Source organism: Corella eumyota, chromosome 6, assembly GCF_963082875.1.
Source record: "Corella eumyota chromosome 6, kaCorEumy4.1, whole genome shotgun sequence".
Classification (NCBI taxonomy): Eukaryota; Metazoa; Chordata; class Ascidiacea; order Phlebobranchia; family Corellidae; genus Corella; species Corella eumyota.
Window position 1 is genome coordinate 10,603 of NC_137495.1, and position 16,432 is coordinate 27,034.

The following is a 16,432-nucleotide window of genomic DNA, read 5'->3' on the forward strand; positions in this document are numbered from 1 at the left end:
CATCTTAGTACTACTCGTTAAACAGGCGGACGACGCTAATAAAGCTCCAAAATTTTAATTTAACTGTTCGAATACCAACCACAAACAAACAATGTAAATAAATATAACGAAGTCTAACAAAACCTTCTTTTCATTGCTTAAGTTCGATTATATCTTACAATAAATGCTTACAATTGAAAAGAAGTAAATTAATTCTAAAACAACGATGCTACAAAAAATAAGGTTAAAAATAGGATTAAACAGTTTTTTTAACTTTTTTAGTTAAAAAAACATGGCCTCTTAATCAAAACAATTCAAATTACGAACCAGATGCAGTAAACACTTTTTCTATTCCAACACAGAAAAAGTGTTCACCTTTAAACTATTTTCGAATTTACGGTATGTTTTGTTTATCCTCAGTTAATAAATTCTTAGAAATATATCACTTATTTAAACTACTTTACCTAATCTATAAATAAATATTTTACTTATAATAAAACAAACAATATAACCATAATAAAGAGCTTTAATAATGTTACTACGAGCAGTAAACACTTTTTTTCTAGTTTAACACCGAAAAAGTGTTCACCTTCAAACTATTTTCGAATTTACGGTATGTTTCGTTTATCCTCAGTTAATAAATTCTTAGAAATATATCACTAATTTAAACTACTTTACCTAATCTATAAATAAATATTTTACTTATAATAAAACAAACAATATAACCATGGGTTTGGTGACCATGCCATAAAATAATTAAAATCTTCATGTAAACATTAATACTTTTGGCATGTTTTAAATCATTAAATTGATTTTGTCATTTTTTCCCGTCGCATTGTTGTAATATCAATTGTATATCGTATTTATTATTTACTTTTATCAATGCGCGAAAAAACAAAATAAAAAAAAAAACATAATAAAGAGCTTTAATAATGTTACTACTAGCAGTAAACACTTTTTTCTAGTTCAACACCGAAAAAGTGTTCACCTTCAAAATATTTTCAAATTTACGGTCCGTTTTAGTTTATCCTCAGTTAATATATATTTAGAAATATAGCATTAATTAAAACTACTTTACCTGATCTATGAATAAATATTTTACTCATGTTAAAACAAGCAAAATAGCCATAATAAAGACCTTTAATAATGTTAAATATAAGCTCCGCCTATTTCCGACTTATCACCGCTACGCGAATTTTGATTGGCTAATTATTTGCTCTTATTTTAGCCAAGATCAGAGATTGTTTCAGTAGTTTATAAGCACTAAAGGCCCTTGTCACCACCATACGCCCATTAATAATGCTATGGCCCTTGATGAATACCTTCGGCCTACAAAGTTCATGGTTTTCTCAAACACCCAGTCTTTTTTTGAAAAGCAGGAGTTACTAATAAATAACCATTTGATTAGCATTTTACATCTGTTATTAACAACTCCATTATTTTTATGTAAACCATACACCCAGTACAAACTTTAAACAACCCGGTCCCTCATAAACACCTAATGCTTATATATACATAATGAACAGCTTTAATAAAACCCAATCTCTTTTAAATAACCTGGACCTTTTGAAGCACCCCTGGTCTTTTATTTCTAAGCCAACCAACTTGTTAGAGTCTTATGCTTATAACAAACCTTTTGCAACTACACCGACTGTATTTCAGTAAAACCTTACACTAAGTCACCTTTGCAGTTTAAAATGCAAGTAAATAAATTTAAAAAATCTGTATCGAAGAATCAAAAGTCATGATAAAAATTGTAACAATAAATATGAGCAAAGATTTCAATTGATTCAACCACACAAAATATATATAAATACGACACTGACAAACAAATTTACATTATTAGACACTTTAAATTATTGTCATTTAAGTTTAATTTAACTAATTTGCTCATTTTACAAAAGCATTTAGACCCCACTTTTGCTTACCAATTCAGTACAAATAATCACTTAGATTGATATGTTTTCTGTAATATTTTGACCATATAGCATTAGAACCAGGGTGAAAATTAGGTTTTTCTTTTAGCAGAGTAAACAGTAAGAAATTAATCTGCAGTGCCAACTGCTACATATTCCTTTAAACAAATTAAACACAATTTTAAAAACAATCAGACAAGTTGATTAATAATCAGTAAAGTGATATTAAAGAACAAATATTTAACCGTATTGATCTTTCTATAGTTGGTAAATTACTACAAATTATGGAGCTTGGTAGATGATACAAATATAGGCTTATATATTCGTGTATATAAGTCTTTTTATAGGTTTGTTAAGTTAATAAAACTACCGCTTGTGGTAAGCAGGTAAAATGGTATTGGAAAATATTGATTGCTGTTCGAGCCCAAATTCAACAATTAAAAAACCAACTGTTGGGACGGCGATTGACTATTTACTACAGACTCTTTATACAACCTTACATACTTAACTTGTCATAAAATCTATCATTTAATTTAATTAATTGCTTACCAGGTAAGGATGAAAACACATCAAGGTTACAACCCTAAATTCTTGAATTTTCTAAAAAAGCTTTTTCGACACTTATTCTCCACATGAATACCCTTTTTTTCACATAATAAAAAAAAGAGAACCGAATCCAAACCTGCTTTGAAGCACAGTTTAAGCGTTCATGTAAACAGGTTTTGTGCTAATACAAAATATCCTTAAAGTCTTATTAAAAACTTTATTATAAACAACATGCATTAAACCTACAATATAACAAAAAGACATACCATTAAACAAACAGGTAAGCTGAGTGGTAGATGATGTCGAAGGATACATAATTCTTGGCTCAGTGCCACTCTCCTTAAGAATCAACATTAGAACCCCTAGTTGGTTGGCAGACTTAAACCACGTCATAGTTGACACGCCCCAGAGTTGACATTAGGCTAAGTTGTCGCCTCATCTTGACATCACAGATCATCGTTTGGCCTTAACTTACAACCAGAGTTGTTAAGCCATACTGCAATAATAGACTCCGTATTTTGAAATGGTCAAATCTTATTGGTTGGTTCAGTCACAGTTAAGCGATCATCAGGGCTCTGTAACAACAAGATTAAACAATTACAACACTTTAGCCACAAAATAACACAAAACCAAGGTTAAAGTAGAACAAAAATAAGATCCACTTAGATAAAAATGCCAAAGCTAAGTACAAACTAAAACATAAACAACAAATTGTCTTGAAAAATACAAATCAACTGTTATTTGATGACAAAAACATTTTTGTAAATTTGATAACAAAATTTTCAATATAAAATAGACATTAAATATGTTTTAATAATGATAACAAGCTCAGTATTCAAAAAAGTTTCCACTAAATAATTTACCTCATTGTAAAAACAACATAAAAACCAACAGACAAAAACACCAAAACAAAAATATATTTTAATCAAATATTGAATGAAAGAATTTTTGGTTAGACAATAATATAAGGGGATTCACCTTGGGGATTTCCCTTGAAGTGTTTATTATAATGTAAAGTAATAATTCTGTATTAAATAACCACAAATTATACTAACATACACCCAGGGGGGTCAATGTAGCCCCAGTGAGCACCTATAACTTCTAAAAGTGGGTACAAAAAGCCTAATAAAAACCAGATAAGTTTATATAGCACTTCCTGTTTAAAAGTTAAACTATTATAAACAGGTTTCTAAAGTAATATTAAAAGTAAAACTTACTTATATCTAGTGAATAAATCCTGTCTTTAACTTTGTTCTTTACTTAATATCAAGACCACTGACCCATGCAGGCAACTAGTTTAAGTCCTTCTAAATCAAAGCCATGACTCTTATTAATCCCATACCCTGACCCAATGTCCGAGGATTGCCCATGCAATATGGCGTACTAAAAGAAAAAGTCAGACACAAAAATTAGTAGCTTGTATGATTAAGGGGTTTTATTAAATGACCTTAACATGAATTAAAATGATTTAAACTAAAATTAGAAATGTTTAACACAGATTAATAGCTTGTAGGTTTAAGACAATAAGTTCTAAATGCTTTCAACAAATTAATTTGGTTTTACCATTTCTTTTTACTTTAGGGCGACAATTTTAATCCTATTTTATAAACTTTACTTACCTCGGTTAAAATAAGCCATGTTACACCATGGCCCCATGTTAATATTATCTCAGATTCCAAAATGCATCAGGTGCATGTTTTGCAGCCAATAATCGAGCATATTGGGGTGATTAGAACCACATACTTGGCAGGTTTGCCTTGTAATTGTATATCAAAGATTTTCTACAAAAAAGAAAATTGTTGTTTAAGTGGAATATAAATATCCCGCTTTAAAGAATTAGAAATAAAAACTTAGCGTAGCTACATATAATTTTATTAGTTTTTTGTTTGTTTACGTATTTAAACTAAACCCATCTAGGTAGTTGAACCAACAATACACCCCAGTTTGTTCTTGTAAACTGCATAGATACATTCTTGCTCATTTAGCCAATTAACCATGTTACTTTGTAGTATCATTTATTCTAGCACTGCCTGTCTACAAACTTTATACTACTAAAATACCAACTAACACGTACAAAATATATTGCAAAGCCTTTTACTGCACAAATCGTTGTTAAGATTTTAACAATAACGATTTCAGGTTTAAGAGGAGCGACATATTGTTTTTCACTATTAACCTCACTCCAAATATAACAAAATAAAGTGAATCAAGCATTGAATGTATTTCAATAAATCAATTTTTTATAAACATGATGTCACAAATTTTATTTTTCTCTGAACAGACGTCATTAATAGCTTCTTCCAAACAGACAGTACACCTGAGCAGGTTTGTCGCACCCAGCCACACATAACTGATTGGGCGCGATCTGTTTTAATGGTGAGAAAGGAACACACAAACTTTTCGCTCCCATAGATGGTGCTCCAGGTTCAATGTCTTGGTCCCTAAATACAAATTAAAGTGATAGGCACACTAAAATAACCAACAACACAACCGTAACGCCTGGCAAAATGTACAAAAGAAAAACAAATACCTGGCACTATTTTTTTTAATCCATTCTTCACATTTAGTGTTCATACAAAAAGGTGCCTGTATAATTTTTCCTTGATCAAGAAAGGTGAGAAAATCATTCCAATGGTCCCCTACAACCATATGCTCGGTTAAATCTTGTGTTGCATTTGCCTAAAAATAATCAATATGATAAAAACCTACAACTTTGGTTCTAACTTTAGTTCTAACTTTGGATTTACCATCATGTTGTTCTGTATTTGAATCAATTGTTTTCCCAATACAGAGATAATTTGAGACTCAGCTACTGTTAATTTCTTGCCATTAAATCGTAACACGATGACACATTGTTTCTGGTTCATGTCACGGGGTCCTACCTCCAGCCGCACTGGTACACCCTGCAATGGAATCGGCAACTGTAGATGTCACAACAAACTAAAAATTAGTTTACAAACCTTAAGTTCCCAGTGATTAAACTTCCATCCTGGAGAGTAGTTTTCACGCAGATCTGACTTTGCACGAATGTCACTCTTGTTAAGTGAAGTAACATACTGGTCACATTTAGTGTGAACATCTGCTCTCTCCTGATCTGAAGTGTTTGCAGTTATTCCACAAGGAACCACGACAACCTGTCAATAAAACCTATTTTGTTTATTATCATTTTAGAGTGATAGGTTTTCATTAATCTATACCAATGGATTATATTCGGGCATGACTTAAGGTTAATAGTGCGGCATTTGTGCGACTTTAACCAAAAACTTTTATCCGATAACCTGGGACCAAAAAAACAGTACAGACCTGAATATTTGCAACATTAGGTGGCAGTACGAGGCCCTTATCATCTCCGTGAACCATGATTAAAACTCCAATTGTTCGAGTTGTCAACCCCCATGAGTTCTGGTAGGCATAGGCCTTTTCTCCCACCTGAACAATATTGTTTTAATAAAAAAGTTGTTCTAATAAGAAGTAGATTTGTAAAAAACTTACTGTGTTGGGGTCTTCAAAACTAATGTCAAACATTTTGGAAAAGTTCTGCCCCAAATGATGTGACGTTGCACCCTGAAAAACAGCATTTTGACAAGTTTTTATCTGAATTTATTAAGAGTTTGGAATAATATTAATTAAAATTTTACAATTATTAAGCTGCTAGTTGTTTTATGGCTCAGCACAAGTTCGTACTATTTTTTGCACTTTACTTAATGGTGCTACAGTATAGAAAGGGGATTGAACTCATTTATGCATAAGGCAAGTATTTTAACCACTACAACAACAACTTAGCACATAAAGTTTTGTTAAAACCTGAATTGCTCGACCACTGGCTGATATAAAAGCCTCAACTGTCGTGGTATAATCCCCACCAGCAAATTTTTCCTTTTCTGTTTTTTTTCCGCGAACAACTGGAATTGCCAACAAATCTTCATACACCCGAGCATACAATTCAAGAATATCATAAACCTAAAATTTTAATTGCTAGTATCATAAAAAATGACAAAATTTAAACTTGTTTAAATTTAAACCTCTTTTTCAGCAGAAGGCTTGTCAGCAAATGCACTGTGACCTTCCTGCCACAAAAACTCTCGTGTCCTTAAAAAAGGTTGAGGATGCTTAAACTCCCATCTCTGTAATACATTGTTATTGAGCACATTGTTGCAAAGGCATTTTTGTTAAGTTTACAGATTGCCAATAATTACCACAATATTGCACCATTGGTTGTATCTTAGGGGCAAATCTCGATGACTTTGGACCCACTTTGCATATGCGGGGTACATAACAGTTTCACTGGTTGGTCGTAAAGCAATTGGCTCTGCTAACTCTGAATCACCTGACTTTGTCACCCAGGCAACCTACAACGTTAAACAGAAAAAATAGTTTAAAATAATTCTCGTTGCCATGGCAGGAAATTTCCTGGTAAACTAAACCAGAACAAAAATGACCCTAGTACCTGTATTATGTAAGCGAATTGATTTAATAAAAAAACAGCAAAACAATTTGACAAAAGTTGGTTAGCATGTTTGAGTGATAGGACCTTACCTCCGGAGCGAAATCAGCAATGTGATCTTGTTCTCGTTGGAGTGCAGCTTGTGACACAAACATAGGAAAGTAGCAATTTTCAACTCCAAGTTTTTTAATTTCTTTGTCAAAGAATGACTAAAAATTAAATTAAATTCTAAAAGTTGACGACTGTAAATAAAAACCTTTTTTTTTTTACCTGAATTCTCTCCCAAATACCATAAGACCAGGGTCTTAAAATATAACAACCACTAATGTCATAATATTCAATCATCTCAGCTTTGGTGATCACCTGGCTGTACCAATCAGCTAAATCTCCCTTTTTTGTTGCTTCTAGTCCAAGTCTAAGAAGTTTAAAACATTAAAATTAGGAAGAAAAAAAATATTTTCTCACTTTTACCTTGTTTGTTTCTTTCCCACTTTACTATCATCTCCCTTTTCATCTCTATTTTTTACAACTTTTTCGATCTCCTTTTTACTCTGTTTTTCCCCAGCTTGTTGCTTTTTAGTCTTCTTTTGCTTTTGCTCACCAGTTCCCCCTAGTGGTTTGTAATCAACTCCAGAAACCTTTTTAAATTCAGCTTTCAAATTTAAGAGTTCCTAAATATAAAGTCATGTGTAAGTCCTATTATCATAGCTCCCTGTTATGTCACAAGTCTACCTTAACAGCTTCGTCAACTTGTTGTTTGGAAGATTTCTCAGATTTTAACTTTCTTACAAGATCACCCTGACTTGTGACCTTTGCGTGCAACTTAGCGGCCTCTTGGGACATCTGTTAAAACATATTCAATTGTAAGAAGGCTTTCGGTATAATTGATTTAAGTAATTTTGCAAACCTCTAAAGTGGCTGACTTATTATTTTTGCTTGGTTGGTTGCTTGTTTTATTTGATTGAGGCTTGTAATCTTTGCCGCTAACTTGCTTAAATTTGGTTTTAAGAGATAGCAACTCTTTAACAGCTGCATCAATTAAACTCTAAAATCAAAATATTAGGGTTTCTACTGTTTAAAATAAGTGTTAAATAAAGATATTTAGCTTTTAAAACTAAGAGTGTTCACTCGTTAAAATACAAGTTGTTTTTAAAGGTTTTACCTTTTCAGCTTTATTTGTTTTGAGTTCTCGAACTTTGTTACCCTGGTCAGTAACTTGGTTGTAAAGAATTTGGATTTCTTCAGAATTAACTTTATTTTCGGCACTGTCAACCTTAATTTGATCAAATTTATCTGAAACACAATACACTAAAATTAATTTTTCGTAAACTAATAAATTTTATAAATAAAATATATTTAACCTTGTTTCTTTTTTTTACTTGAACTTCCACCTGTTACCTTCGTTTTACTCTCAATCTTGGCTCCACTTTTTGGTTTTTCTTTTGTGTGCCCGTCCGGAATGTAAAACAAAACACACGGCAACGCTGCACAAGTGTGGACACTAAAAAAGTTTTGATAGAATTTTCACGTAGGCACTTGAATGACAAGAGCCCATTGTGATGTCAAAAATCAATAATAATGAAAGTGATTACTAATATCTTTTAGCCAGATACATTTGCGACACTTATTTTCCTTAAATTTTGGGGGCATATTTGCTATTAAAATTACCTTGGTGGCGCATAAGCTTGGTCACATCGGTAAAAACCCTTCCTCTGTATCTGGATAATGTCATTTGGTTGAAGGTCAGCAATGCATGGTTCACCGAGCAAATCAGTTGTTTTCTAACAACAATTTCATTTTAGAGTTTTCTAACATATAAAACCTTAATAAAGTTGTTACCCTTGTATTATAGTTGATAAAATCCTTAAAATTGTCATCCTTGGAGAGCACAGCCTTTGTTATAATGTTGTCGAACTCAACACATTGTATTTGAATGGGAGGAGCTTCGCAGGTGTCTGTCAACCAAGTCACCTTCTGGGTTTTTTTGTAATCTTTGTTGTCCAAGTTTAACTTGGCCTTCACTGAACAAACCTGAATAAAATTCAAGAAGAGTTAAGAAAGTTGTTAAAGATGCATAGTTTTTAAAAAAAAGACAAAAAAAAAATTTATCCTAATAGTTGTTTAAGAATTTATTGTACACGAATTTAGCCCATATGTTTGCTCTTACTGGTGATGCCACATTAATATACAGTGTAAGGAATCATGTAGTGCAGTTTTGTTGCAATATTCCATATTTATTTCATTGATTTAATAGTTACAACAACCATTTACTACCTGACCATCTTGACCTTTGTTGACCTCTGTGATGGTGAGATTTCCCCAGTTAATGAAAGTCACATCGACCCCTGGAGTAAAAGTTGCAGCATCCTCTCTTTCCACCAAAACGTTCGAACCATACCAAACTGTCTTCTTACCCACCTCAGCATTCTAAACAAAACAAATAAAAAATCCAACAACTGTACCTAGTTTACCAAATGACAGAAGTTTTAGTTTTAGTGGGAAAATCTTATGGCAAAACAGTTTTAATGTAATAATTAAAAAAAATTGAATAAGATTTTTTTAAAAAACCTTTGGATGTTTAGCAGCTTCAGCATGGACTTCCTTGGCTCCAACAACCGTTACCGGGACAACCGATTCTTTATTTAAGGCTGTATATCTTGGAGCTATGGGGTCAATAACCTAAAAAAAATAAACCCCATAAATTTGCTGCATTTGACTTTGTTACTGTGAGCATCCAAACCTTTTTGTTAAAAGCCCAAATTTTGTCCCACTCCATTGTTACAATTGCTTTGGATGAACCTTGTGCTACGATAAAACTTTTTAACCCCTCAACTGTCATCCCTCGACGTAAAACTCCTCGCACAGTGGGAAAACGTGGATCATCCCTGAAAAGATTTGTCTTAATTTTGTTTCAAAACCAGCTTATTACAATAAACTTACCAACCATCAACCAAGCCTTGATCTACAAACCATGTTAACTTTCGTTTGCTTAAAACTGTGTTCTGGAGATTCAGTCGACTAAAAAGTTGTAGTTTAAAAACAGTTCAACTATCTAAAGTAATTTACCTGTATAAGACATGTATAAAGTTTTTTTTAATAACCTGTATTCCCATATGTACGGTTTTCTTAACCCCATTTTTTCAATAAACCAATAATATTGATCATCCCTGTCGTGGTACTCCGTTGTTCGTAACGCATGAGTTACCCCTTCAACACTGTCTACTATCGGACAGGCAAAGTCGTAAGTTGGGTAAACCCTGAAAATTGAGTCAAAAGTTGGAAAAATCGTAAAAGTCATAAAACCAAGACTTACTTGTATTTAGTTCCAGTTTTAGGATGAGGTTCACTTTTACATCTGCACATAACAGGATCACGTAAACATCCATTATCGGAAGAATAATCCATCTTGGCTCGGACACAACATTTCTGTCCATAATCACTTGCAATTAACATAGCATTCCACATTTCCAAGTTCTTTCCAACAGCTGAAAATTAGAGTGAAGGAAAGTTGACAAATAGTTTACAACAAAGTTACAACATTTAGGTTGTTATAGTTGGAAAACAAAATACAAACCGTTATCCCGGTTTTTCGAAGGTGACCTTGACTCTCTTTCTGATCTCATAATATCACCATTTGTGTCATCCACATAAGCATGACCCTGTTTAATAAGATCTTCTGCAAGAGTTAATATCCGATCAAAATGATCTGATGTTGAAGTAAAGATGTCAGGTTTAATCCCCAACATCGCCACATCCTCCAGAATTACCTAAAAATGTATTAAAATTAAGTTAAAATTTAAAATATAAACAATAAATAAAAACAAACCTTTTCAAAGTAATCTTTTTCTTTTGCTGGGTTTGTATCATCAAATCTCATGACTAATTTTCCTTTAAAAGTAACCTAAAAAAAATATTTTTAAAAGGGAGCTATAAAATACACCAGAGAAGTTTAAATTAAGAAACCTGGTAGAATTGGTTGAGCAGAGCAGCTTTCGCGTGTCCTATATGAAGGTAACCACTTGCCTCTGGCGGAAATCTTGTCACTACATTCCCTATGGTGGCACCAGGGAGCTCAATAAATTTACCCTCATCTTTCTGCTTGCCACCTTCCTTGCTCTAAGGCACAAACAAGTTAAAACTACCATGTGGCACAAACAAGTTACAACCATTATGTGACACAAATAAGTTACAACCATTATGTGACACAAACAAGTTACAACCATTATGTGACACAAACAAGTTACAACCACCATGTGAGACAAACAAGTTACAACCACCATGTGACACAAACAAGTTACAACCATTATGTGAGACAAACAAGTTACAACCACCATTGAACACAAACAAGTTACAACCATTATGTGACACAAACAAGTTACAACCACCATGTGACACAAACAAGTTACAACCATTATGTGACACAAACAAGTTACAACCATTATGTGACACAAACAAGTTACAACCACCATGTGAGACAAACAAGTTACAACCATTATGTGACACAAACAAGTTACAACCACCATGTGACATAAACAAGTTACAACCATTATGTGAGACAAACAAGTTACAACCACCATTGAACACAAACAAGTTACAACCATTATGTGACACAAACAAGTTACAACCACCATGTGACACAAACAAGTTACAACCACCATGTGACACAAACAAGTTACAACCATTATGTGACACAAACAAGTTACAACCATTATGTGACACAAACAAGTTACAACCATTATGTGACACAAACAAGTTACAACCACCATGTGACACAAACAAGTTACAACTATTATGTGACACAAACAAGTTACAACCACCATGTGACACAAACAAGTTACAACCATTATGTGACACAAACAAGTTACAACCATTATGTGACACAAACAAGTTACAACCATTATGTGACACAAACAAGTTACAACCACCATGTGAGACAAACAAGATACAACCACCATGTGACACAAACAAGTTACAACCATTATGTGACACAAACAAGTTACAACCACCATGTGACACAAACAAGTTACAACCACCATGTGACACAAACAAGTTACAACCATTATGTGAGACAAACAAGTTACAACCACCATTGAACACAAACAAGTTACAACCATTATGTGACACAAACAAGTTACAACCACCATTGAACACAAACAAGTTACAACCATTATGTGACACAAACAAGTTACAACCACCATGTGACACAAACAAGTTACAACCACCATGTGACACAAACAAGTTACAACCATTATGTGACACAAACAAGTTACAACCACCATGTGACACAAACAAGTTACAACCACCATGTGACACAAACAAGTTACAACCATTATGTGACACAAACAAGTTACAACCATTATGTGACACAAACAAGTTACAACCATTATGTGACACAAACAAGTTACAACCACCATGTGACACAAACAAGTTACAACCACCATGTGACACAAACAAGTTACAACCATTATGTGACACAAACAAGTTACAACCACCATGTGACACAAACAAGTTACAACCACCATGTGGCACAAACAAGTTACAACCATTATGTGACACAAACAAGTTACAACCACCATGTGACACAAACAAGTTACAACCACCATGTGACACAAACAAGTTACAACCATTATGTGACACAAACAAGTTACAACCACCATATGACACAAACAAGTTACAACCACCATGTGACACAAACAAGTTACAACCACCATGTGACACAAACAAGTTACAACCATTATGTGACACAAACAAGTTACAACCACCATGTGACACAAACAAGTTACAACCACCATGTGACACAAACAAGTTACAACCACCATGTGACACAAACAAGTTACAACCACCATGTGACACAAACAAGTTACAACCACCATGTGACACAAACAAGTTACAACCATTATGTGACACAAACAAGTTACAACCACCATGTGAGACAAACAAGATACAACCACCATGTGACACAAACAAGTTACAACCATTATGTGACACAAACAAGTTACAACCACCATGTGACACAAACAAGTTACAACCACCATGTGACACAAACAAGTTACAACCATTATGTGAGACAAACAAGTTACAACCACCATTGAACACAAACAAGTTACAACCATTATGTGACACAAACAAGTTACAACCACCATTGAACACAAACAAGTTACAACCATTATGTGACACAAACAAGTTACAACCACCATGTGACACAAACAAGTTACAACCATTATGTGACACAAACAAGTTACAACCATTATGTGACACAAACAAGTTACAACCACCATGTGACACAAACAAGTTACAACCACCATGTGACACAAACAAGTTACAACCATTATGTGACACAAACAAGTTACAACCATTATGTGACACAAACAAGTTACAACCATTATGTGACACAAACAAGTTACAACCACCATGTGACACAAACAAGTTACAACCACCATGTGACACAAACAAGTTACAACCATTATGTGACACAAACAAGTTACAACCACCATGTGACACAAACAAGTTACAACCACCATGTGGCACAAACAAGTTACAACCACCATGTGGCACAAACAAGTTACAACCATTATGTGACACAAACAAGTTACAACCACCATGTGACACAAACAAGTTACAACCACCATGTGACACAAACAAGTTACAACCATTATGTGACACAAACAAGTTACAACCACCATATGACACAAACAAGTTACAACCACCATGTGACACAAACAAGTTACAACCACCATGTGACACAAACAAGTTACAACCATTATGTGACACAAACAAGTTACAACCACCATGTGACACAAACAAGTTACAACCACCATGTGACACAAACAAGTTACAACCACCATGTGACACAAACAAGTTACAACCACCATGTGACACAAACAAGTTACAACCACCATGTGACACAAACAAGTTACAACCACCATGTGACACAAACAAGTTACAACCATTATGTGACACAAACAAGTTACAACCACCATGTGACACAAACAAGTTACAACCATTATGTGACACAAACAAGTTACAACCATTATGTGACACAAACAAGTTACAACCACCATGTGACACAAACAAGTTACAACCACCATGTGACACAAACAAGTTACAACCACCATGTGACATAAACAAGATACAACCACCATGTGACACAAACAAGTTACAACCACCATGTGACACAAACAAGTTACAACCACCATGTGACACAAACAAGTTACAACCATTATGTGACACAAACAAGTTACAACCACCATGTGACACAAACAAGTTACAATCATTATGTGACACAAACAAGTTACAACCACCATGTGACACAAACAAGTTACAACCACCATGTGACACAAACAAGTTACAACCACCATGTGACACAAACAAGTTACAACCATTATGTGACACAAACAAGTTACAACCACCATGTGACACAAACAAGTTACAACCACCATGTGACACAAACAAGTTACAACCACCATGTGACACAAACAAGTTACAACCATTATGTGACACAAACAAGTTACAACCACCATGTGACACAAACAAGTTACAACCACCATGTGACACAAACAAGTTACAACCATTATGTGACACAAACAAGTTACAACCACCATGTGACACAAACAAGTTACAACCACCATGTGACACAAACAAGTTACAACCACCATGTGACACAAACAAGTTACAACCACCATGTGACACAAACAAGTTACAACCATTATGTGACACAAACAAGTTAAGTTTCTTTATTTAAAGTTGTTAAAGAATTCATTTACCTTTTTAGATGAGTCTTCTTTATATCCGGGCAGTTTTGCTGCTGCAGATTTAAATTGTTGTTTGTCTTTTAAACAATTAAACCAACGACAAACATTTTGGTGGGAACTTTTCCTCGAAAGCAAACCAGCCCATTGTGTTGAACCTTAACATTTAAAAACTACTTAAAATTGTTAAAATATTAAAAAACATTGATCGTCGAATGTTTTATTATACAAATTTACTTTTAAGAGTTGCCCATAAAATTAAGTCGGCAAAAGTAACTTTGTTGCCAACAAGAAAACTTCTTTTTGTAAGCCCATCCTCAAGTGTGCTCAGAGCTTCCATAAAGTTCTCTTGACGAAACCCAAATCTTGCCAGTGACACCCAGTGATCAACTTCAGTGGCCGCAATAGGGGAATCTCCAAGCAAGTTAAGGCCTTTTGATGCCGCTACTCGAGCCACATACCTGGCAGTCTGGATGTCACCATTTAGCTTAATCCTTATTCAGAAAATATTTAAAATTAGAATAACTAACTACCAGTACAACTAAATACCAAGACAGCTGTTAACTCACAAATCATCAAGTTGAAAAGTAGTTTGGTCTCCTTCTTTCAAATTAACTTTAACAGCATCTTTGGAGTACTCCAAAACAAGCAACAAACCTATATGTTTAAAATTATTAGTAATAATATTCAGGTTAAGGCATTTATTTTATCACACTGACATAATTTAATATAAACCTTGCGTTAATATTAAAGTGTCATCCCTATGACTAAATTAGAAACAGTGCAATTGTGTGGTTGTGCTGAGTGTTTTAAAATATTGTGAAATTTTTAAAGGAGATGGAATGAATTCACAAAATTATTGGATGATTGATAGAATAATTTAAACGTTTAATATTTATTGTGCTTTTTACCGCTAAACATCAAATTGTGCAATGTTTAAACTAAACTTGGACCGACTCGCTATAATCCAACAAATAAATTATAAACTGATATTTTTTTAAAGTTTACACAAATTCATGTGCATAAATTTGCCAATTTCCGAATTTAGGCCCAAACACGAATCCAAATTCATAGTTAATTCCATCCAAGATTTTTAGTAATAACAGTCACAGGTTTTATTCGCCATAATATTTTCAATAAAAACCTTTGACAATTGGAGTCTCTATTAGCATCATCCGCCAAGTTTATAGATGCGAAAAGGACGGCATTTTTTTAACCTTATCCTAATCTTCTCTTGTAAATTCCGCCCTTTTCTGCATTTATTTTAGTACTACTCCTTTAAGCAGGCAACCGGCGCTAATAAAGCTCCGACAATTATGTCCTCATTTTAACAAATAACATTATGACAATCTGACAATACTCATTTTACAAAAAAAAACTAAAAATTTGAATCTAGTAATATCAAAAATTACAAAATAGTTTAATAAAGCAAACTTACCAATTGGGAGGTCATTTTTATCAACAGTTATATTCAACATTGTTCTTATTCTCTAAAAACTTTCTAAAATAATTCAACTGCTTTAGTATTTGATTAAAATTTAATTTTGAAATAACTTTATTAGTTTTACAGTTGTAATAAATTAACAAGTCCCCACAGCCAATTGTTAATTATAAATTATATTCTACAACCAGCAGATATCCTAACTAACTAAACAAAAGTAAAAAACCATTAATAAATGCACAGATTTAGCCAACAATATCCTAAAATCTTCGCCAATATGTTGCAATTTAGTATAAACAAAAACAAATATTAACGTATTTTTCCTGCAATAACTTTTGGTCCGTTAAAAAATGTATAC

General features: G+C 33.4%; 1 protein-coding gene across 1 annotated transcript; it reads right to left on the reverse strand.

Moving 5' to 3' along the window:
* Positions 1-4,563: 4,563 nt before the first annotated feature.
* LOC145755586 (bifunctional glutamate/proline--tRNA ligase-like) lies at positions 4,564-16,187 on the reverse strand. Its single transcript, XM_082571827.1, has 31 exons — positions 16,072-16,187; positions 15,203-15,290; positions 14,871-15,127; positions 14,649-14,791; positions 10,849-11,001; positions 10,712-10,786; positions 10,460-10,652; positions 10,199-10,370; positions 9,987-10,142; positions 9,826-9,903; positions 9,626-9,770; positions 9,454-9,564; positions 9,160-9,312; positions 8,725-8,916; positions 8,554-8,666; positions 8,247-8,386; positions 8,048-8,178; positions 7,793-7,930; positions 7,618-7,728; positions 7,357-7,556; positions 7,156-7,300; positions 6,978-7,094; positions 6,638-6,790; positions 6,464-6,565; positions 6,246-6,401; positions 5,934-6,005; positions 5,745-5,870; positions 5,402-5,575; positions 5,189-5,344; positions 4,972-5,120; positions 4,564-4,882 (listed from the first exon to the last, which is right to left on the reverse strand). Exons 1-31 carry the CDS (start codon positions 16,109-16,111, stop codon positions 4,729-4,731), a joined length of 4,293 nt encoding a protein of 1,430 aa, XP_082427953.1. The 5' UTR covers positions 16,112-16,187; the 3' UTR covers positions 4,564-4,728.
* Positions 16,188-16,432: the final 245 nt, after the last annotated feature.